This window comes from Dysidea avara, chromosome 4 (genome assembly GCF_963678975.1).
Source record: "Dysidea avara chromosome 4, odDysAvar1.4, whole genome shotgun sequence".
In the NCBI taxonomy this organism is placed as follows: Eukaryota; Metazoa; Porifera; class Demospongiae; order Dictyoceratida; family Dysideidae; genus Dysidea; species Dysidea avara.
The window spans coordinates 33,661,788-33,684,470 of record NC_089275.1 but is presented as its reverse complement, the minus strand read 5'-3'; the positions used below and the strand labels follow the sequence as shown (position 1 = coordinate 33,684,470).

Below are 22,683 nucleotides of genomic sequence, written 5' to 3'. Positions count from 1 at the left end.
GTACTGTATAGGTGTACCCAAGCTTCATCACCCAGCTGGTGCAGATGACATTTATGAATTAATACACATAGCTAACTGCATTCAAGATGAGATATTAGCCAAGAAACATCACTGTTCTGCATGTAGCTAATCTGTATAATATCATAGCTACAGCTAACTGCTTTAACTAACACATGTTATTTAGCATATATAGTGCATGTAGTCACATTTTCAATTCCACAACTCGGACTTGCCCCAACATGCTTTAGCATCTGTCTTGTTACTATGAAGGTGTGGAATACCAGCACTACACTACATGTAACCCATTGTGTCGTACTATTATGGGTACTCACAATAATCTAATCTTAGTACAGTCTATATTGATAAGTTAATGCATCAAAGTATTATTATCATGCTGTGCTATTAAATTTGTACAGAGTTGGGAGTAACTAGTTACTTTTGTAACTAAATTACATAACGGATTACTTTTAAAGTAACTAGTAATCTAACTAGTTACATCCTTTGTAACTTGTAACTATAGGATTACCTGTCCTCAACGTAGCTTATTTACAAAAAGTTACAATAGTCACTTAATGTTTTGTACTCGATTAACCTTATACATATCTTGGGCAGAAACATTAGCTCCTTCGGCACTTGCCTCCCACTTAGTGGTGGTAGTTTGGTAAATGTACCCAGTCCCGGTTGCCACACTGGGTCAAAATATTTTCTTCTGTCCTAATAAATCTATTTTAGTTTGCTTATTGGCCTACAGGGGTCTTATATTATTTCTCTATTTCCAGTGAGCCGATACTTGGGTAGAGAAGGGATTTGGTGCTCAAGAGGTATTCTATGCTCCAAATTCCTTCCTTCAAGCCACAGAAAGGAGGACTGCAGAGCGCAGTCAGCCTTTCACCCAAGTATCTGTTTCTTCGTAGATACCTAATGTATGTTTCTTGGCATGCAAGAGTAATTATAGTAATGCAACAGTTACATGAGGAATACTTGATCATTGAAATATGTCAGCACTTTATTACAACAAAGGTCATAGAGGGTATTATACAGTCCTTGCACGTGGGTGATGACCTGTTACAATAGTCTTAGACAGCCTTGCTAATTGTTTGGGAGGAGGTCTGATGTATTGTTGAAAGGCATTGCTCCTCCAGCGGCCCAGCATTTGAACGTGATCATCTGGTAATTGAGCTAGTGAAGCAGAGGTTGCTGTGCCAATGCGGAAGCTGTGAGTATTATAGCAGTTATTGTCTAACTTACGCTTATGTAGCACAGATTTGAGTCTTGCACAGAACGTGCTCCTGGTCCAGCCTTTTTCCTTCTCGGTGACGAAGAGTGGTCCTGGCTGGGTACTTCTTTTTTGCAAATAAGACAGAACTGCCTTTACTGGGCAGACCGTACTATCAGTGGTGCCCATGTACACTTTGGTACCCTGCTTGTATGGGTCAGTTTTTGATTGCTTAAGAAAGAGTTGCAGTAAACGGGACTTTGTTCTGTTGTCAACTGCAATATCACCAAGTGATAAGTGGCAGGATGAGTCATATGAATTCTCTGCAGGGATAGTGAACTCACTGACCCTTAGGAAGCCGAAGAAGGCAAGGCAGCACATAGCCCAGAATGTAGTGCTGTCGTAAGAGGAGGCTTCTTTTGACAATGGAGTTTTGATGCTGCGTGGAATGGGAATGGTGATCGGCAGGCGTGGTTTGGTGAAACGCCTGCCAGCTTGACGCTTCTTAATTCCCCTTAGGATGAGATGAAGCCGGGGAGTGACTTGGTAATTGAACTGCTTATGCAACCCCTTGCAGACATGCATGTGTCTGACAGCTGCTAAGTAGACCTTTATAGTCCTCAGTGATGTGTTAGATGTTGCCAAGTGTGTAACAAATAGTGTCAGGGTGCACTCGGTTGTAGGAATTAGCTTTTTTCCCACCAACTTGCAAAAGTTGAAATATCTTCTTTTACCTGCCGCATAGGTCTTCCTGCTTGACTTAGCCAGGCCGGTGTGTAGTAGTTCATGAGCTTTCCCAAGGAGTTTATTTAGGTGGACAGTTCTTAGCAAGGATGGTGGTTTGAAGCAATCTGTAAATGTGACCGAATTTTGGAAAATCACCCTTATGGGCGCATTTGACACATTAAATATTTAGCTCTGAAACATAGCATTATAAGTTAAATTCCTACCCAATTAAGTGTAGAATAAACCATAGATACCCTGAATTACAAGAAAATTTTTAGAAATATTTGAAAAGTGCTTTCTGCTAGTAACAGCATCATGCTACTTCACAAATTCTAATTGTTTCAGGCGCGACCATAAGGGTGATTTTCCAAAATTCAGTCACAAATAATACCCTTAATAGACAGGTGCAGTAGACAAGCTTGTTATATTATATTATATATATATATGCGTACATATCAATGCACAGTGAACAGAAGCAAAAGTGTGCATATATGCAATGTATTAATATAGCCTATACAGTGTAGTGATATGTGTTTATCAGTTCCCATTAATTAAGGGGTGCATGAAGTTTCTTAATGGAGTGTTTGAAGTGGCGCTGAAAGGAGGGGGACGTTCAGTCTAGCTTTTGTGGTGATATGAGTTTCAAGAGTGACATTGGGATAACCTCCGGGATGATGGACACATGTGCATTCAGCTTTAAGAATTCTGCCGATCTGTTTCTGGAGAGCTGAACTGCAGCCGTGTTCAGCACCCCTGGAATATGGCAGGCTACAATTGTGAAACCGAAGTAGGCTGAGAAGAACCAAAGACACCGTAAAAGATGCATGACCAATGGCTCCTTAGAAGAGCCCTTGTTGATTGAGTCTACCACCCCACTGTTATCACACTTGAATTGAACCTTGCTGCCTGACAGTAGTGGGCCCCACACGGCACAGCTTAAGACGATTGGTACCAGTTCCTTTGCCATGATATCCCTCCATGCCCATTCCTTCGACCAAGCCAATTGTATCCATTGAGGTCCAAAGACCCCACCACAACCCCAGGACCCTGACGCGTCTGTAGCAATGAAGTGGTCCAGGGAGGAGTTGTCAAGAAAGCTGATCCCATTCCAACAGGATGCAAACAGGTGCCACCATCTGAGGTCCGACCGGAAGCCGGCTGTGAGCCTTGTACTGTGAGATAGTCTTTTGAGGCGAGCTGCTGCTTTATACATTCTAGAGACAAAGGTCCTACCTGGTATTTCCACCTTAGTGGCATGCTGTAGAAGACCTATCAAGGACAAAATCTCTCTTTTAGTAGCTTTTTTGCGGGATAGCCAGGCTTTGACTTGGTTACGCAGTCGACTAAGCTTGTCCTCAGGTAGGCGAGCCTGCATCAGTTCAGTATCTAAGGTAATCCCTAGGAATGTCAAGCGCTGGGACGGCCCCTCTATCTTATCCAGCGCAAGCGGAATTCCTAAGCTGGAGCAAGTGTCCTTAATTTTTTGAAGGTTGTTGGCACACAAAGGGGAGTCAGATGGGCCCAAGGTGAGAAAATCATCCAAATAATGCATGACTGGTGTCACCTGCATTTGTTTGAGAATCCACGACAACAGGTCAGCCAAGACATTAAACAGCTTGGGGGCAGATCGTAGCCCAAAAGGTAAACAAGTGTCAATAAAGATCTGATTATTCCATTTCATTGACAATAGGTGGTGATCGGCTGGGTGCACAGGAAGTAGGCGAAATGCATTTTTAACATCAATCTTTGCCATCAGTGTGCCATACCCTATCTGTTTGATCTGGTCAATTGCCGAGTCTATGGTGATGTACTTCAGTGAGCATAATCCTTTTGGGATCCCTCCATTGACGCTGCCATCAACTGGGTGAGACAGGTCAACGATTAATCTCCATTTGTTTGGTTGGTGGTTTTTGGGGATGACTCCAAAATGGCTAAGATGTGCGTGTGGAACTAGTGACTGTTGAAATGGGCCGGCAACCCTTCCTAAAGTGATCTCCTCAGCCAGGTACTTCTCCACTGTGTCGGGGTGTTGGAGAGCACAGCATAAATTCTGCTTTGCAGACTTCAATGGGTGCAGTTGTTACTTGAAGCCTATGTGGAAGCCCTGTGTGACTCCAGAAAGAAAGAAGTCGGTTAGTGGCTTATTTGGGTGGTCTGAAAGTGCCTCCTTCCATCTACTCACATCAAGTGGGGATGTAACTACAGTGGCTACGGGTGGTACTTTGACATCAGCTGGCTGGCTCTTCAGGTGGGTAGTCCAAACAGAGATCCAATCAGCGTAACTGCAGCATAAGTCCTTGGTGTGCATGCCAACAATGTGCTGCTCTGACATCACTGCAGAAGAGAAATAGATTTGGATAACACTTGTGTCATAAAGCGATTATGGGTGCATTCGTACGATTGAGTTAATATCTAAATATCCACGCAATATGCCCTGACTGCAACACATATACTAGCTGCCCTTGTGAAACATGGTAGCTAGTATATTGCGTGCAAATATGGGTATATTTGGTAGCTAGTATATTGCGCAGGTATACCCATATCACTGGCGATGACTTTTTGAATTTACACTATGCAAATGGTGTACAAGATTAAGATACTAAAAAAAAACAAAAAAACAAAAAAATACCTTGCTGAAACCTATTGAAACAAGTCAAGACTAGTTGTTGTTCTGTTTATCCTGCTGCCTGTAAGTGCACTGGGAGGCTTTGTGATTCCTGTCTGTGACTCTAGGGTTATGAACACATCTGTAGCATAAATGAGCATAGCGGCAGGAAGGCCGAGAGCAACCGTTAGAGCTGTCATTCCAATCCAGGCATATAGGCTGTCTTGTTGGTAGGGTTGGTTTTGGCGTGTTGACCTTTAATGAGGGTTTGAGTTCGGCTGGTAGTAAGGGGGAGGACCTTGTGGTCGATGACCCCGGATAGCCCTTTCTGGGAAGGTTGTGTTCCAGATGGTGATATCTATGGTAGACCACTGCTTGAGATTAGAAGCAGATGCCTTTAAACGGAAACGACAGTCATAAGTTAACCATTTCCCTTCACGACAATCCAGGGATGCTCCCATTATGATTCTTTGATATCCCAGGAGATCTGCCGGCTTGTGGCGAGAAACTATGGCAATGTACATCCCAAAACACTGCACCCAATTCATAATATGGGGGTCGCTTCCGTGATCTGGTATGTTAGTCGTCTGTGTTAAGATCTGCCGTGTCCAAGTAGCTTGGCAGGAGCTCAGCCATCTCAACAAATAAACCATCCTCCACACGTTTCACTAGTCTTACTGGTATTGGAGGTAGCCCATTGCTGATCAATATCAGTTTCTCGGTTTGGGACAAATCTTCTGTGTCATTGCTATTGATGCTGGCAATCTCGTCATCAAGTTCTGGGATATGTGACAGCCGGCTGCTGTTGGGGAGGTCATCAGGTGCTGCAGGCAAGACACAGAACAAATGTGCACATTAGCTACATGGCAGTGATTCAGCATGCACAGGAAAAAATGTGGCATTTCCTGTAGCAGGATATGTGCAGGAAATTTACAGGACAGGTGACATTTCCAGCACATATCCGGGAGATGGAAATGTACAGGAAATTTGCAAATTTCCTGTACATTTCCTACTACATGATAGGGCACAATTTCCTGCAGATTTCCTGCACTGGACATATGAAATTTCCTACAGATTTCTTCTATAAGGTATTTATGAAATTTCCAATACATTTCCTCTATACAATATCTATGAAATTTCCTGTAGATTTCCTCTATACAATATCTATGAAATTTCCTATAGATTTCCCCTATACAATATCTATGAAATTTCCTACAGATTTCCCTTATACAATATCTATGACATTTCCAACAGATTTCTTCTATACAGTATTAATGAAATTTCGAATACATTTCTTGTACAGTATCAATGAAACTTATACATGTGGTAAAAACTGTAAACAATAATATCTACATGGTATTACATTATATACATGTACACAGTTACAAGGGTATAGTATAGCTACAAGTTAGTCACATAGTACAGTACCATATATCAGATTTTGTGACCCATCACGAAATTTCTTTTGCTTGGGACAAAGTGTGATCACCTGGGCTGAACCTGTTTAATTGACTACCATCTTTATCATCATATCAGCATGTTTACTCCTTAAGCTTGAGTTTTAACTTTCATTAGCTCATCGTGTCACTCCTTGCTAGATGTCTCTCTGCTCTCTTGGTGTATCGATGTCACTTAATATCTTCTTGATTGATAGCTATTTCCACCTTGCCCTTAAGTTCGGCATATTACAGCTGCTCCACTTTACTGAAGTTTCTGCAAATTGTATAATGTAAATGAATGCACGGTATAATACACATTAACAAAAAAATACAACCTACACTACAATATAACTATTTTTCTTGGACATTTAAGAAAGTTGAACAATGCAAGATTACTGAAAACAGATCCAGTGTAACCATACGAAAAATGTTTGTGGTCAGGGCCAACAAATATGAAAAACTGAATACATTAATACTATGCATAGAAAACACATTAATAGTAGGACCTAATGTATTTCGCAGACTGGACTCGCAGACTGGACTCATGCACTGAACTAAACAGCTTCTTAACAGTTATCCAGGCATTATCTAGCTCCTGTACCACTGGAAACACCATTATCAAGCTAAAACTGTTGAAGCTGCTCTTCCTACAAAGTTACAGAGTTCGCGAATGCACTAATTTAATAGAATGTTTACAAAACATGTGTACTTGTGCATACTAGCAGTGGTGGAGGCTATTGTAGTTGCGTAGGATTAATTCCTTTGTTGCTTTACTGCTTAGTACTAGTGGAAGGCTACTGTGAATGACCAGAAGTAAATACTTAGCGATGTTGTTAGTATTGCGCTATCCGCTTAATGCTGCCCGCTAAGCTAGTTTACATATAAAAATATGTTGTCACTATATAGACTGTGTAGAAAAGGCTATGTGTAGCCTATATCTAACTATTTATGCACTATTATAACGTCTTGTAAATATTCTAATAAATTAGTGCACATGCGATATTTGTGCCGTAGGAAGAGCAGCTTCAGTAGTTTTAGCTTGACGTTAGAGTCTACAGTGGTACAAGAACTAGGAAATTCCTGGATAATTGTTAAGAAGCTGTTTCTAACTTAGTGTGAGTCCACTCCACAAAATACATTAGGCCTATTAGTAGCAGGTTGGCAGCTATTCTTGAAAACTAGCTCCTTAAGTGGCTGAAATACAGCAGAATCAATACCAAAATCTTTGGCTGGCTGTTGAAGGCTATCCACCACTGATTCTCATGAAGCGAGGTCCTCGTGTCAAAGCCAGAAAATGTGACTAGAGCCTGACAGGGCACCCAGAAAACATAACCTCAAGAAACCAGTTTTGAGCATCAAAATCGCCGGATAGTTTGATAGTGTAGCTACCCACTAGAGGTGGTCGTTCAATTCCCCTGGTGTATAATTTGGATCCGCTTTCTAAAGTCAAGTTACAAATAATGGTAAAGTACTGTGTGGTATTAGGTTCAATCCAAATGCACCTGGGAATGCATACATACTACTCAAGGTACTACTTAGCACAATTACTGTAGGCAAGATATGAGCAATGTAGGATATAAGGTTACACATATTTTAAACAGGATGTCTGTTTGTGGCCTTGTTTAATGATACACCACAGAATAAACACATACTACTAACAAATACATAATTACAAACAAGACTTGTAATCACAAAAGAGAACCTCACCTACAGACCAGGTGACACATCAACGACATTCAGTAACAGCTCAAACTCAATTGTTGGTTGGCATCCGGAGGTCCGATGGACTTTTTCAACAGGTGCTATAGTCTTAATGATGTTCACCATCTTGGCAAAGCTACCATTCTCTTAATATATCTGGTGATACATTCTGCTGATGAGTAACACTATATTTATCTCCAGACATACTACTCTATTGATGAGTGCGATTTTGATAACCTGGATATAATAAATATTTGTGTACTGGACTAGGCGACTCTAAATGATGCCTACCTTGTTTTCCTGCACCGAGTTGTAGTAAGAAGAGCTTGTTTGTTTCCTCACATTAGAAGCAGTGGCAATAATACCATTCCTTTTCACATACCCATATGGAATTATAGCTGTTAAGGTAGGCGGGTGATGTGCGAGTAGTGACTTGAGTCCAGAACCCCTCGAGTCAAGACGGCCGCTTCACTGGCATTCTTTTATTTCACTACTTACTTGCAGAGTCTTCTCTTTCTCTATGTCACAGAAGAACGCTTCGATTCTCTCCAACTTTCTGCCAGCACCTGCCAACGTCGCCATTTTTAATGTTCCCGCGCAGCATAACAAACGCCTCAACTTTTGTCAGAAAAAAACTATTAAGTTGCGCGCTTAGGTTAAAATTGATCGGTTAAAATTCTTGCTCTTTGCGACCCACCCAACCTTTTACTCTAGAAGAGAAAGAGAGTATTTTCCCTCATATTATGTACAGCTAGCTAAATATTATACGTAGCTATACCATAGATTATATAGAGGGCTATAATCTATGGTTTTAAACTCTAGTGCACAGACTAACGTACAAGAAGCCATACAATTGCACGTACAAGAGTTTGCTACTTGATATTATTTCAGCCCTTCAGTACACTCAGACTTACTTCAAAGATTCTGTTGAGCAGCATGCAACTGTCAGCACCCAACTAAATTACGTTAAAAATGCTTTCAGATTGCTGCATCTCAGGCTTGAGTGATGATTTAAAAAATTTTCCTGGTGGAGGGGGGGCCTGCCCCCAGACCCCCTTGAAAATATGCTACAATTGCTATGCCCTCAACTGTGGTGGCCCACCCGCCCCTATTTTGCCAGAGCCAGCCCTGCTTGGTAGTCTTGTTTGGTTACACTTTGGTTCACACTTATCAGATTTGATCAATTTAATTGTTCAGGACAAGTAGTGCAATCTGGATCCAGAGGCATAGATGGTTTCAGTGCCCATGGGTGATTAGTGCTGTGAGCAACTGGCAATCTGGCTCAGTGCCCGACACATGCTGAAACACGTAGTAGCTACTGTAATACATGAAGGAGTTGATTATATAATTACAGGGGAGGATCCAGACTTTTAAAAGGGGAGGTTCCACTTTAAATTGCAACTTCAGTGTAGCTGTAAGTTGAAGATCAAAAAAAAAAAGGTCATTACCTGCTGACAATAGCTGCCCCTCACCATAGATGCCCTCACCAACTACATTTCCTTATTTATAACTGTATACATATAGCTTGCTACACTGCTCCTCAATAGACTACTGTGACTTCTCTATTAGAGTATCTCGAGTAAGAGAGGCTCTTCTTTCAAAAGGGGGGTTCCATGGAATCCTTTGAACCCCCCCTGGATCTGCCCCTGAATTCGATACAGAATTTTGCATGTATGATCAGCTTTGGCTACACAGCATGTGCAATTCCCACTGAGCCAAACTGGAAATTGACAAATAGCTACACCAAAATCTTTTAAGTGCATTCTATGTAAGTAATTATGTATCAGATGTAAAGCAAAAGCACACATCACAATGTCGACCCCATTTGATGTGGTGTCAAACTCATACATTATGTAGAGTCGTTTTTCTATGATAAAGTGTGTGGGAATACTACCTTAAATAGACATATACTTCTTGTAGCCAATATAGCTCCTAATGGTGTTCAGTCCCCTTCATTGACTCATTGTCAATAGTCTCTCAATGGACCACCCTATAGTTTGTGGCTGCTGATAGTAAAATATCTGAGTTGAGTTAGCTACATATACGTATGCTGGTGAGAATTTTATAAATTTATCCCAGAAATTTTATTGTAGTTGTAGTGGCACAATGGATCCTAGCCACTACTGCTATGATCCAGTAGCAGTAGTGGCTACTGGATGGTAGCTTCACTGGTTTCGTATACATAATTATGTGTTGACCTGGTTATAGTGGTACTCCTCTGGTAAGAGTAGAAAGGTGTGTGCTGAAGTTCCAACAGGTACTGTAGAAAATGTATGGGAGATGAGTTTCCCAGTTCGCTGTGTATAGAAAATTGTTCCAGCTCATCGATAAAATGATTTTTTGCTTATTGTGAGATGACACATAACAGCCTATAATATTATTTAATTTTATGGTGATCCTGTGTAATTCATAATACAAAGTGATGTAATTATGTAAAGGTTGCTTGTTTTCTGTTTTGTGCCATGGTTACCAATGGGGCTCAATAGAGAGTGTCTGGAAAGCCACCCATTTGTTTGTTTAACCATTACTAGCACTTACAAATTGTGGCAAACCTATTATATCAAACAGCATGTAGCATTTTTTGAGCTGTAACAATTTGTTATTACATATATAGGTATATTGATCACGAGATTAAAGTTTGGTGCATGGGTTAATTTCTATATTCTGCAAGACAACAAAAACTGTGAAGTGTGCGATAGAATTTTCAGTGGATGCAGATATATTCATGTAATAATTCTACCTTTAGCTACCAGTTAAACTGCATAGTACAAACTGAAAATAAAATTTTTGCAAAATTCTACAGTAATTTGAGCTGAAGTGTAACCATATCAATTTAAAATTCCATAGTAACTTCAAATCAATGACAGTAAAAGTGGCACGTGTCAAACTTATATTACATGCCTAACTGCAAACTACCATAACAGGTGATAAGTACTAATACAGAAAATGCACCAGAAATGTAAACAAATTACCTTGAAATTTCTGCATAACTGGAAATCACCTGGACAGGTGGTATGTACTAGTACAGGAAATGTTCCAGAAATGTGAACAAAGAACTCCTTGACAAAATATGGTTGTGGGATTTCCTGCACAACTGGAAATTAGATGGAAGAGTGATATGTATAGAAGTACAGGAAATGTGTCAGAAATGTAAACTAAAAAATTTCCTTGACATTTCCAGTACCAGGAAATGTGACATTTCCTGCATGAGTGGAAATTGCCTGGAAAGGTGGCATGTATTAGAGCAGGAAATGTGCCAGAAATATGAACAAAATATTCCTTGACATTTTTGAAAGTGGCATTTCCTGCAAAACTGGAAATCACTTGGAAATGTGATATGTACAAGTACAGGAAATGTGTCAGAAATTCAAACAGAAAATTTCCTTGACATTTCCTGTACCGATATAACTGCCGGAAATGTGGTATTTTTTGCTGTGATGATGCAGCCTTACAAGGGGGTGAGCATTAATAAGAACACCAGTGCGGGGGGGTTATTAAAAAATAAATAATTTTTTTGATTACATGCTGCAAAAGCTAGGGCATAGTGCTCTTCATTTGAAAGTAGCATATGCAGTGACTGATTATGCAAAGTACAGCTTATACTGTTGCTTACCGAAGTCTTCGTTTTCTATATCCTCCTCGTCGGTGCTGTCTTGGGGTTCCGGGCTTGCGGGGGGTTCCAGTTCTACGGCGGCGTGACGTCTGCTCAGTCTGGGTGGGTTGGATCATCTCGGCTGGGTTGCTTCTTTTCCGTCGGCTAGATCTCACTGGGTCAGTTTGTGTTCGTGGCGGGAGAGCTTGTACTACCGCTGAGACAATATCTGGGATATCAGCAGTTGTCAAGGGGCGTGTCTTTGGTTGCTTCGCCCGAGAGCCTCCCGTACTGTTGGCTTGTTGTCTCTTTCTGCCGGTCGTAGTGGTGGCGGATGAATCTTCTTGTGTTGGTGAATTATTTGGCGGAGTCGCCATCTTCCTTCTTCCAGCGGTGCTCTTGTTCGCGCTTCCCTTCTTCTTCGGACCATTCTTCTCCTTTGGCTTTGGGGGCATGACTTGACGCCTTGCACTTGATCGCCGCTCAAAATACAACTGACTGTTGTCACGTGTTACTGCGCATATGCTAGTGTTCTTATTGATGCTCTATTACTCCAAATATTGCCTCACGTCCTGGTGGCAGCTGTCGACTTCAACATTAACTTTGTCTAAAGGTATTTAAACTCCATATAGTTACTGACAATGAAATAAGAATATGCTTTAATTTTTGCGCCATAAATGTTATGGCCAAGTTAAGTAGACACATTCTGTGTATTATTCTTCATAATTTTGCCTGAGTAACAAAGAGAACAATAGTTGAAGTAGTAAAATGACTACAGAATTATTACTTTAAAGAATGTGCACATGTTTTCTTCCATTGTACTAAGGCATATCTGAGCACACTAATCACAAAACGGTGTTTAAAAGGTGCTAAACAAGCATATAAAAGTAACTAGTAACAGAAGTATTAGTTACCTTTTGAAAAGTAACTGTAACTGTAGTTAAGTTACATAGGAAAAGAGTAACTAGTAACTAGTTCCTTTTATGAAGTACGTAACTACCCCAACTCTGAATTTGTAACAATCATTCAAGGGCAGAGTACCCAAAAATATTCAATAATTGTACATATCATTGCTTTGACTTACTGTCTGTCCAGTGAACTTGCTCTCCAATTACCTCAACTCACAACTTTAGTTAATTCCTGTACATAAACACCTATATATGTGACCGGGCCTCTGAAAATAGGGCATACGGTCACATGAAATTTGTCTACTTTTATGAAATTTTTTGACTCATAACTTTTAATGCACAATAATTATGAACTAATATATTTACTTTTTATTGCATATTTAATTTGCCTTGTGATGTAAGTCACAGTACGACAACATGTTGTTCCAATACTGAGTTCCACAGTTAAGTGACATGGTATAGTTTGTGCCCACATGTCTTATTTTTGCATGCGGGCCTGGTCACATATTATTATTACATTTAGTACATGTGCTTGAAATCAAAGGGCTGCTACCAGTGTTACAAATCAGTTGTAACAAGTTTACAGATGTTTATAACATGGCTACAAGGAGAGAGTTATAAAAGCCAGACCTGAATGGAACTGGAACAGCATCAAAGAGAACTAGCACCAGCATTATAATACTAGAAATTACCACATCAATAGCAACGCAACATCGCAACAACACACAACTGCAACACCACAACACTGCAACACCACAACACTGCAACACCACAACACTGCAACACCGCACCAATGCAACACTGCAATACCGCAACACTGCAACACCGCAACACTGCAACACCGCAACACTTTGAAAAACACTGCGAGGCACAAAATCTAGAGGAAGCTTTTCGTGACAGCTGCAAAAACACCCTGCTACATTTTGCCATGATTGGTGACCACCAGATAGTGAAGCAATTGCTGGAGAAACTTTCACAGCTGGACAATGACAAAGTTGTTTTGAACCAAATAGCTAACTCTATGACAAAGATACATGGTGATTTTGACTCCACATGTTTTGATAAGTTATAGCGACCTTTTCTCTGAGATAAACAAGTTGATTACCACTAATAAGTGTGAATATATAATTTGGTTTATGGTTTATTAGATGTTTACACAGTTTTAAAAAATTATATAGGGTGGCCATACCATTCTACAAGTTGCCACACAGCAATCTCACTACCATGAAGTTAAAAGTGACCTGAAACCGTTGCAGGTAATTATGGATGAAAATATTGGAGTCACAGAGGTTAGCATGTACTTTGCATACACAAAGAGTGCAATGTTGAGATGGTTTTGTTTTGTTTAGACTTCTGATAGTTCTGCTGTTGCTTCAGCTGCTGGTGTGACTCTGAAATTTCCTTTAGCAGCAACACAGGTGCGTAATACACTTCATAGAAATAGGTGTTAGTATGTGTCATTTTAGCAAGTAAAAAAGCAAAACAGATCAGCTTGTTATCGTGAGATGAGCCCTGAACCTTTAATGGTACATGTCCTCTGTGCTCACATGATTTTACGTGATCTTATCTTACAGCTGTTGGCAGCAATGCCAAATCATTTGAGTATGTCAGGAAACCCGGACTTTGTTCGCATGGACTCCAAAGTTACTCCTATCACAGATGGTAAAATTTTATTTGTTTTAAAGATGTTTATCTCTTGTATATCTTTTAGGCATTATTCCCATAGGAAACCCCACTAGTGGTTTACTAATAAAGAGATCACTTCTTCATAAGTACCACAGTGTCACTGTGCAACCTTTCAAGATAGATGAACTTAACCCAAATGAACGCCAAAGCTATTTGGGTGTCCATCGTCCCACTGATACTAGTAGAATGCTTGAGCTGCTGTGCGGCCTCCATGGTTTAGTGGTAGACCAATTAGCTGCTAACCATTTCCTTGTATCGGCTCTTGTCATGATAAAATGTGACCGGGACAACCCGCTGAAAGTAAAGGTCATAATTCCCCATGCACGGGCATTGAAAACTGCTACTGATAAACAAGCATCCAATGAAATCCAGGTGTTTACTGTTAGCACAGCTGGGGAAATCCCTGTTCCACTGCCACAACAGGAGTACAGAACTGATTTATACAATTGTGTCATTACGACAGTGATAAACAAGGTGCAGATATTTGCTGTGACTGTTTTGGGTAAATTTCTTACTCTAAATAAAAAGTCCTTGTCCCATACTAAACCTCCTGCAATCAGATGTATATATCGTGTGATACTGAGTGAGCCTGTGGACTCCAGTGGCTGTATAACTGCTAATGTGTTCTGTGCCATTGATCTACCGACAACTAGAAAGGTGTGTGTGTGTGCACGCATGTGTACATTGTAAATATAAACATTTACAATGTAACATCCTGTATCAAGCAATGCAAAGTTGGTGGTGTTACAGACATGTTAATTGTTACAGATACTAACAGAGGAAAGGAAATCACCACCTGATGCTGATGGCTTCTTCATACTGTCACATGATCACATTGAGATGTCATATCGCATCACAAAGGGTCACGGATGGTTGATACCCGAGAAAGAGCATAAGGTTAATTGATTGTCCAGAATTTTCGTGTTGTTTTATAATGCCTTTACAGGTCAGTGCATTGCAGATCTTGCCCAGTAGTCAATCTGAGAATTACGAGTATCCTCCATCGTGGAAGTTTAAAGTTTTTCCTGATAAGAGTTTAAAGATAAAGAAAGTGTCCAGCCAAGTGGAATGCCATCTAAACATTACTGCTGGTAGAGTGAAACTAGTTCAGGAACGGTTCAATCATACACATCCCAATCAATGTAAGCTGTATTTAGTGTGTTTTATGTGTTCCACATATGTATGTATGTATGTCATACCGTATAGGGGTGGAAGTTTCAATGGATGAAACTTTTGTGGTGGGGGGGATCAAACTTACCATATAGATTTCGAGAGGAAAATATTGCTAAAAATAAAAATTTTCGTGGATTTTCAAGCACTCCCAAAATGTTTTAGACTATATAGAGGTCTAAATATTTCAAGGCTAAAATTTTTGCTGATAGCCCCCCAAAACCATGAAATCAGCGAAAATGTTCCCCCCTCGAAATATTTAGGCTATATGGTATTCTTTTGCGGTGTGGTGGCACCTGGTGAAGAGCTAAGCCACTTTAGGCAGTGCTACGCATATTATTCATCGTTGAAATAATCTTGCTCTTTGTTGGTGATATCTATACAGATATACAGCATAATATTATATTGTCTCAGGAAACAGTTGCAGTGCATTTGAGTACATTTGAATGCATTAGGAAAGAACAAATAAAATCACTATATGTGACCCGGTCTGCGAAAAGGGCTCTTATAGCCTTTCCAATTATCCATGTTTGGCTAATCATAACTCCTAATCTACTAAAGCTATCACCATGTAATTACACCCACAGCTACTGCCAGGTTAGGGTTGTTGAGTGACCAAATTGTAGGCTTGTACCATATTCACCAGTCAAGTTATGGGTTACCATATATATGCAATTGGAAAGGCTATAAGAGCCCTTTTCGCAGACCGGGTCACATATATGATCATCATAGTCATTTTATTTTATGATATTGGTTAATGTTGCAGGAACGCACACGTATTGTAATACTCTAGTGGTCCCGCAAAAAAAAACTCTTATAAAACCATGAAAGTTTTATCTATCGAAACCTCTCCCTGTATATGGTAAATTTAGAAAGTTCACAAGAATATAATTACCTTTGTGAGCTGTGTAATTTGAAGCACTTCACGAAATATATACAAATTTTGTAATTATATGTATAATCTATATAAATTATGTATTGTATTGCATTGATTGCTGAGGATGGCTCTAATAGATATTGTTTAACATCACCTGTAGATCATCAGTTATCAGCATCAAGTTCAATAGATGATCCATCAAGTCTTCATTCAGCTATGACTGACAGCCTCACCCAAGGGACTACGAACAGTGACATAAAGGGTGCCAGACATGGTGATGGTGACGTGCACACCAATGCACACAATGATTCCAGCACTGAAGATGGTCAAACCATCACAGTACAGCTTACAAAGAGTGGTGAGTCAAGAGGAAACTCCCAAGGGACTGTTGTGTGACTCAAGACATTTTGGACAATTTCACTGGATGATCTTATAATGGTAACATCAGCTGCCAGATATGGGACAGGGGCTCATTGTGACTATTTATATTCGTAAATAGTTAAATTTTAGCGCGCTTCTAATTAGAAGCGTGTATGTAATAATTTATTGAATTTTTTTCAGCGCTTAGCAATTTTATGTTATAACGCGCATCCTGGAGCTTAAAAGCTAATATTAACGAAGAGATTTGTGACAATGGTAGTTGGCAAATGTTTGCTGCTGTTTTTCGTGGTCGCTAGCAGTAGACAAGCGTTCAGTACTACTCACAAGAGGTTCGACCAGTTACACAAGGAAGGACTTAATGCTTATGGCGGTAAGCGCTGGTCGGAAGCAGCGCACCTGATAAGACGAGCCATATACCAGTACAATGCTAGCCGGGACGAGTTGTATAGCTGTGTACGGCAGTGTAGAGAGTCTAAGATGTCAGTTGACCCAGATAAAGGTGGTAATGACGACTTAGCTAAGCTGCAACTTCAGCTGGTGCACGTGTCCCACTGTGTCAAGAAGTGCCGCAAGGCATCATGGAAAGGCGTGGCTAGTGACGTGGTGCACACGTTGACATCCGCCTACCCCTTGACTACCTGCAATTCAGCTTGTATAAGGTTTGCAGCTAATATATTATAACTATAACAGCAAGGGTTATTATAATGGAGACTTATCATTAACTCTTTTGTTAACATGAAGCTATGAAGCCATAGTAAAAGTTGCTGAATATTTTCAAGACTTATGCTTCAGAGGTATAGCTAATACATCCCATTTGTATGCATCTATTAATATTAAGCTGGGAATGGTAGGGGTTTGATTCGATTTGACCTTAAACCACCCTGTAATTTGACTTCAAATATTTTATGACCTTACAGGTCTTCAAAAATAACCTGTTTCCCAAAGTAACTACTTGTCATGTCCCCATAGGTGGAGTATTTGCTTATGAAATAGTTAAATCCCTATCTTTTCTCTGCTGTTGTCCAGGTAGGGGAGGTAGCATTAGTCTATTACAATTCTTTAGGTGCTGGAAGAACAATGTGTAAATATGATCAGTAGTCCTCATCTCATGTTGATATTACTTCTCACCTAGTGTGTTAAGTGATAACCAAGATGGTGTGCAGCTGTGTTGATGGTGTTAGTAAACAGTGTGGGCCTTATTATAGAAACTGCATCTGGTCAACCATTGTTGCATATTGTTCTCACCTTATGACCACAAAGTTAATTAAATTTCCTTCGTTATTATATATTAGCTGTTCAGTTGTTGTTACAATGTCACATCCCATAGTTAAGGATATAAATGACTGGTAGCTAATTTCAGTGGTGGCTTAAGCAGCCAGCCATTTGTGATTACCAGGGCTTTAGGATGTCATTATCACCAGCACTATATAAATGTACTTTAGGCTGACAGATCAAGTTCCAGCTGCTAGGACTTTGGCTGTGGTTACCAGGGCTAGAGTGGCCATGCCACTTGGCCTTTTCTGTCTACAGGATGTGGTAGGGTATGATTAAGAAGTGTTTACTGTGCACTATGTAATACTTGATAGCAATAGGTATAGTCTCATGCCCTGACTCCTATTTTCTGTGGGAAAAAAAAAGCAGTCTGAGAGAAGAGCTTACTTATGTCTCAAGAGTTAGGAACTAAGTTACAACTGTACCTTGAAATAAAACATTTTGTGTTACTAAAATAACTTAGAGTTCAAAAGTTCACACCATCTGTTGTCCATGACTAACTGCATTATAACATTATGGGATTGTTACTTCTGGAGATAGATGTCACAGATTTTGTGATGTTGTCCTTAACTGCTAATGAATTTATTAACTTTCTCCTCACCCCTCCTCCTCAAAGTTTGTTTTGCTTTGGTTGTGGCAGCCATGCAAATTACTTAGAAATCTTGCAAATATTTATTCTTCGTCAAGCTTAGTTAGTTGTATTCTTTTTACAGGTTGGTAAATTAGAAGAAGCTTGTAGATGGTTTGTGACTTACCAGTACTTCAACCCGGAGGATGAGAGGGTTGATGAAAATTTACGTTACTATGAGTCACTTGGGCTGGATAAGAATTCCTTTGTTAAACTGGAGACACTGCCTTACAAGGACCTGTATGTGGATGGGATGAGCTTTTATGATGAACAGAAGTGGTCTGAAGCAGTGGATAAATTTGAACTAAGCCTGAGAGACTTTTACACAAAATTAGATGAGTGTTACATCACTTGTGAGGCTGTCAGTAGCTCGGATGAGTTAGTCGAGACAGAATATTATAGCTTGTTGACTGAATTGTTTATGTCAACACTGAAGTGTTGTACAAAGTGTGTAAACAAGTTGGATTCTTTCCGTGTCAACACAGATGAGAATATATTCTAACCAGCTACTTCGAATATCTACAATACTGCTATTTCAAAAGTTAGTAGCTGTAGTATACCATGTGCTTGATTGTATATCAACATTATTTGTACATGTACCTTTCTAGTTGGGAGGCTAACTGAAGCAGTGTCTACCTTTGCTGCTCTCAAGAGGGTCAGCCCCAATAACTCTATTGTGATTGACGGCGAAGAATTTTTTAAAAGGCAAGCTCCAGAATCCAGCTGGACTCTCAGAGAGGTGTGGCTCCTATAAAGCCTTGCTAATGTGATGGGTGTGGCTTCTTTTAGGCTGATGCTCATGTGATACAGCAGCTAGAGGATGATCATGCTCTTCTGGAACTATTCTATGAAGTTTCTGGTAAAGATGAACATGGCAGTGACAAGGAGGAGGATAATGCTGTCTTGGTAAGACAGACATTGATTTTAGTGACAATTTAATCTTGTTTTATTGGTATTAGTTACAACAAGATTTCTTAAATCACCCTGTGGGCAAGGCCAGTCCTGAGCCTATAGTTACACAGCCTACGGTTACACAGCCTATTGTTACACAGCCCACGGTTACACAGACTGATGAAGAATTATTAGGACCGAATCGCGTTGTGTTTGACAATGTTCTCACAGATGATCAGTGTCAGGTGCTGATTGATTTAGCCAAGGTGCGTAGTGGGGCTGTTTTACCAGTTGTAATGTTATGCCATTAATACTGTAGTTGGGTACTGAAGGTGATGGATATAGCAAAAAAAGTCCTCATACTTCACATGAGAAATTTATTGGTCTGACAGCAATTGGTGCAGCACAGGTTAGCAACTTGATGGTGATGTCATGTTACTGTGTGTGATGCAGTGGAACCTCTCTGTATCAGACACTGAAATCAAGAATATGTGATTCATTTTGCAATCCAAACGTTTTTCTTTCTTTCAGAGGCAATGTTGTATGTAACTGGGACCAATATCCTTGTCTTTTTGTCGGGAATTCCTTCCATAACCACCATATGGCAGAATTGATTATAAACGTCCATAGCATCACTTTCTAAGTGATCTTTTACTTCTGTAGTACATTTTTGTACCCCTGCACTTATCCTGTAGCAGTCAGACCCTTAAGTGAACGGAAACAGGGATAACCAGTCCCTTATGCAGGGGCGGATCCAGGAGCCAGCAAGGGGAGGGGCACAAACAGGCTAAGCTGTAGGTGGTTGGGAAGATCCAGATTATCTTGCTATTGCTGCATTTTTGAAGCAGCAAATAATCACCTCTTAGTAGTGTCTTACTGATGATTTTTTTTGTCACTTTGGCCTTTGAAGATGCAACAGCAACACGCTAATTAATTTTAGAGGCGCTTAGTACGCACGAAGGTGCAGGATAACAATTTAACAGTTAGTTTTGACATTGCTTTACTTCAGTTTCAGGTGAAATTGTAATAAATGCTAGTAAAATGTGCATATTTTCATGAGTTATATAGCTAAACTTATCTTGGCCTCACATAATGAAGTTTAGTAATTATGGCTGGTTCTTCCTGGGTCTTCCACGAGGGGGGCATTTGCCCCATCCTGGATCCGCCATTGTTATGCGCTATTGTAGGAAAAGTGGCTATTTTTGATGGTTGCTAGTAAGCATTGTAGATGATTCTTCGAAGTGATAATGGCATTACCAGTGAAGAGAAACAGTACGGAAAGATATTATATAGGTCATGGTGGTGTGTAGCTGTACATCCTGAATTAGTGGTGTCATGGGTATATGAGCATGCGCACTTGCTCACATGTCTGAAAACCAGACTTGGGGATAATTGGCTTCAATTCTCAACAAGTTGGCAATGTTTATTGTAAATAGTACTACACTGTGAAGTTGTGAGATTTTGTTCTACTGCACGTAACTTGATATAGGGTTCTATTAGATTATTTCTATGATTTGTAAGTTACAAGCAGTAGATTTGAGCCTCTACAAATTCATTGGTGAGAAGGTTAATTCAGAGAGTTTGTTAAGAGTGGTTTCACCATGTCGCTGATCATTGTATTATAGTATTTGTTGTTAATGTGTTGTATACAGGCAGTGTCTGCCAACAAGTCAGTACTAAACGCTGCTGAGCTGTATCTTAACTCATCTGAGATGTCAAGAGCACTGGTTGAGCAACACTTTAAACTTAACACATTGTATTTCTCCTTCACCCACCTGGTGTGCAGAACAGCCATTGATGGTAACTTCTCTTGTGAATTATTTGATTGTGTCTTTAGCTGTTAAACTAAATACACAGTGGTTAATGCCTGTGGTTTTACATTAGGGTTGGGCGATATTTTTAATTTGTGACATGCGATTATTGCATAAGCTTTTAATGCGATTATTGCATCACTACACAGTTTGGAAAGTCTGTAATGTCAATATGAGTACTTGTTTTCACTTAGAATTATTTTACAAACAAAACTTTCTTGTTAATAAGTTAACAAATTGACATGGTTAGTGATAGTATACAGGAACTGTATCAAATGTGAAACCCAGAACAGAGACAAATTAGATGATAATTGTGATAATTATTGATAAACATTACCCATGCGATAATATTACGAAGGCTAAATATGTGTGATAATTGAATTGCGGGCACTTGATTACATTGGTACCTCGTCAGAGCTCCAATTGTTAGTATACCAAAGTGACTGCTCTATTAGAGTGTTTGGGTTGTTTTACATATATACCAATTTTGAAGTGCTTTCTCACACAGCTTCAGATGTTCAAGCATTTCAGTTCTATATTGGTGCTCCTGAGGGATTTTTATGCCACTTTACTATTTGGTTCTTAGTACTGTACTGAAAATCACTAGATTAAAAATATTCTTTTTACTTAGACACTGTTGGTAGGATGTAGGGCTCAGTAATGAAATGAGGCCTTATTAATGAGGTCATGAAGTACACCTTAGCTATGTTTGGAACCTGCTTGACATGGTCATTATAAAGAGGTGATCCTGTTGAAATACACCTTAGCTATGTTTGTGACCTACTTGGTCACTATCACAAAATGGCTCTAATACAATAGGTGATGGCCACTAAGTGCAGTTTCACTGCATTATCAATCCCCTTGGTTAAAATTATAGAAATTAACAAGTTCTGTGAATGTTGTGAATCAATGTAAAACATTTTTGCTACTCAGATGGCCAGCAGGAATTCCGAAATGACCTTAGTCATCCGGCTCATTCTGATAATTGCATACTGGACACTGCAACTGGTGAATGTAACAAAATTTCTCCAGCCTACACATGGAGAGACCACAGGTTAACAATATGGTGCTACTAGTAGTAATTTACTACCTCTCTCATCATTTAGTGCCATTTTGTATCTAAACGATGATTTTGTTGGAGGAAAGTTTTTCTTTTCCCATGGCACAAAGGATCTCTCACCTCAGGTATAATTCCAATTGATGCTTCACATATTATGTTAGTGGTTTACCATGTTAGACATACGTCAGTCCAAAGTATGGTCGACTGGTTGGATTTTCAGCCGGCAAGGAGAATATACATGGTGTTACGGCAGTGACCAGTGGCAAGAGATGTGCTGTGGCTCTGTGGTTTACTCTGGATCGAAACTACAAGGAACAACACTATGACGATGCTGTAAAGATGATACTAGACATGAAAACATAGTGTACAAATAAATGTATAGTCTTTGATATTGCTTCACTAGCTAAATTATTGCACTTACACTGTATATTGAATCAAGGACTTCAACAATCAAAATGTTTATTAAAAAAAATTTCAAAGGATATACAGTCAGTGGGACAGCTTGTTTGATGAGATAACTCGCACTTATGTGAGAGTATAGATGATAACATCAAAATACCCTGATAGAGCAGTCAGTCATTCTACGGTATTTGATGATTGTTCTATTAGAGTATATCAGTCTTGTTATATATATATACAACTCCACAGTACTTGTATTTAAAAAATATTAAGATCATTTTGAGCATAATAGATGTTCAAAGCATCAAGTTAATAATTATC

At 39.7% G+C, this 22,683-nt stretch overlaps 2 protein-coding genes and 1 long non-coding RNA gene across 3 annotated transcripts in view; 2 read left to right on the top strand and 1 right to left on the bottom strand.

Moving 5' to 3' along the window:
- LOC136254743 (uncharacterized) overlaps window positions 1-16,487 on the top strand; it is a 31,462-nt gene extending 14,975 nt beyond the window's left edge. The window contains exons 3-10 of the mRNA XM_066047487.1: window positions 13,366-13,476; window positions 13,537-13,605; window positions 13,654-13,713; window positions 13,762-13,849; window positions 13,899-14,530; window positions 14,642-14,770; window positions 14,820-15,015; window positions 16,081-16,487. Of these exons, the coding sequence (XP_065903559.1) occupies window positions 13,450-13,476; window positions 13,537-13,605; window positions 13,654-13,713; window positions 13,762-13,849; window positions 13,899-14,530; window positions 14,642-14,770; window positions 14,820-15,015; window positions 16,081-16,316 (1,437 nt within the window). The 5' untranslated portion in view covers window positions 13,366-13,449 and the 3' untranslated portion in view covers window positions 16,317-16,487. The remainder of the gene's footprint in view (window positions 1-13,365; window positions 13,477-13,536; window positions 13,606-13,653; window positions 13,714-13,761; window positions 13,850-13,898; window positions 14,531-14,641; window positions 14,771-14,819; window positions 15,016-16,080) is intronic.
- LOC136254750 (uncharacterized) lies at window positions 5,841-8,478 on the bottom strand. The gene is made up of 3 exons (XR_010700721.1): window positions 7,979-8,478; window positions 7,694-7,924; window positions 5,841-6,260 (listed from the first exon to the last, which is right to left on the bottom strand). It is a non-coding gene; the product is annotated as an uncharacterized lncRNA (long non-coding RNA).
- Window positions 16,488-16,553: 66 nt separating the features above from the next.
- On the top strand, window positions 16,554-22,419 carry LOC136253776 (prolyl 3-hydroxylase 2-like). The gene is made up of 12 exons (XM_066046434.1): window positions 16,554-16,960; window positions 17,744-17,837; window positions 18,287-18,691; window positions 18,733-18,742; window positions 18,810-18,940; window positions 18,991-19,107; window positions 19,161-19,358; window positions 19,412-19,501; window positions 20,745-20,892; window positions 21,837-21,957; window positions 22,010-22,088; window positions 22,141-22,419. Exons 1-12 carry the CDS (start codon window positions 16,554-16,556, stop codon window positions 22,324-22,326), a joined length of 1,986 nt encoding a protein of 661 aa, XP_065902506.1. The 3' UTR covers window positions 22,327-22,419.
- Window positions 22,420-22,683: the final 264 nt, after the last annotated feature.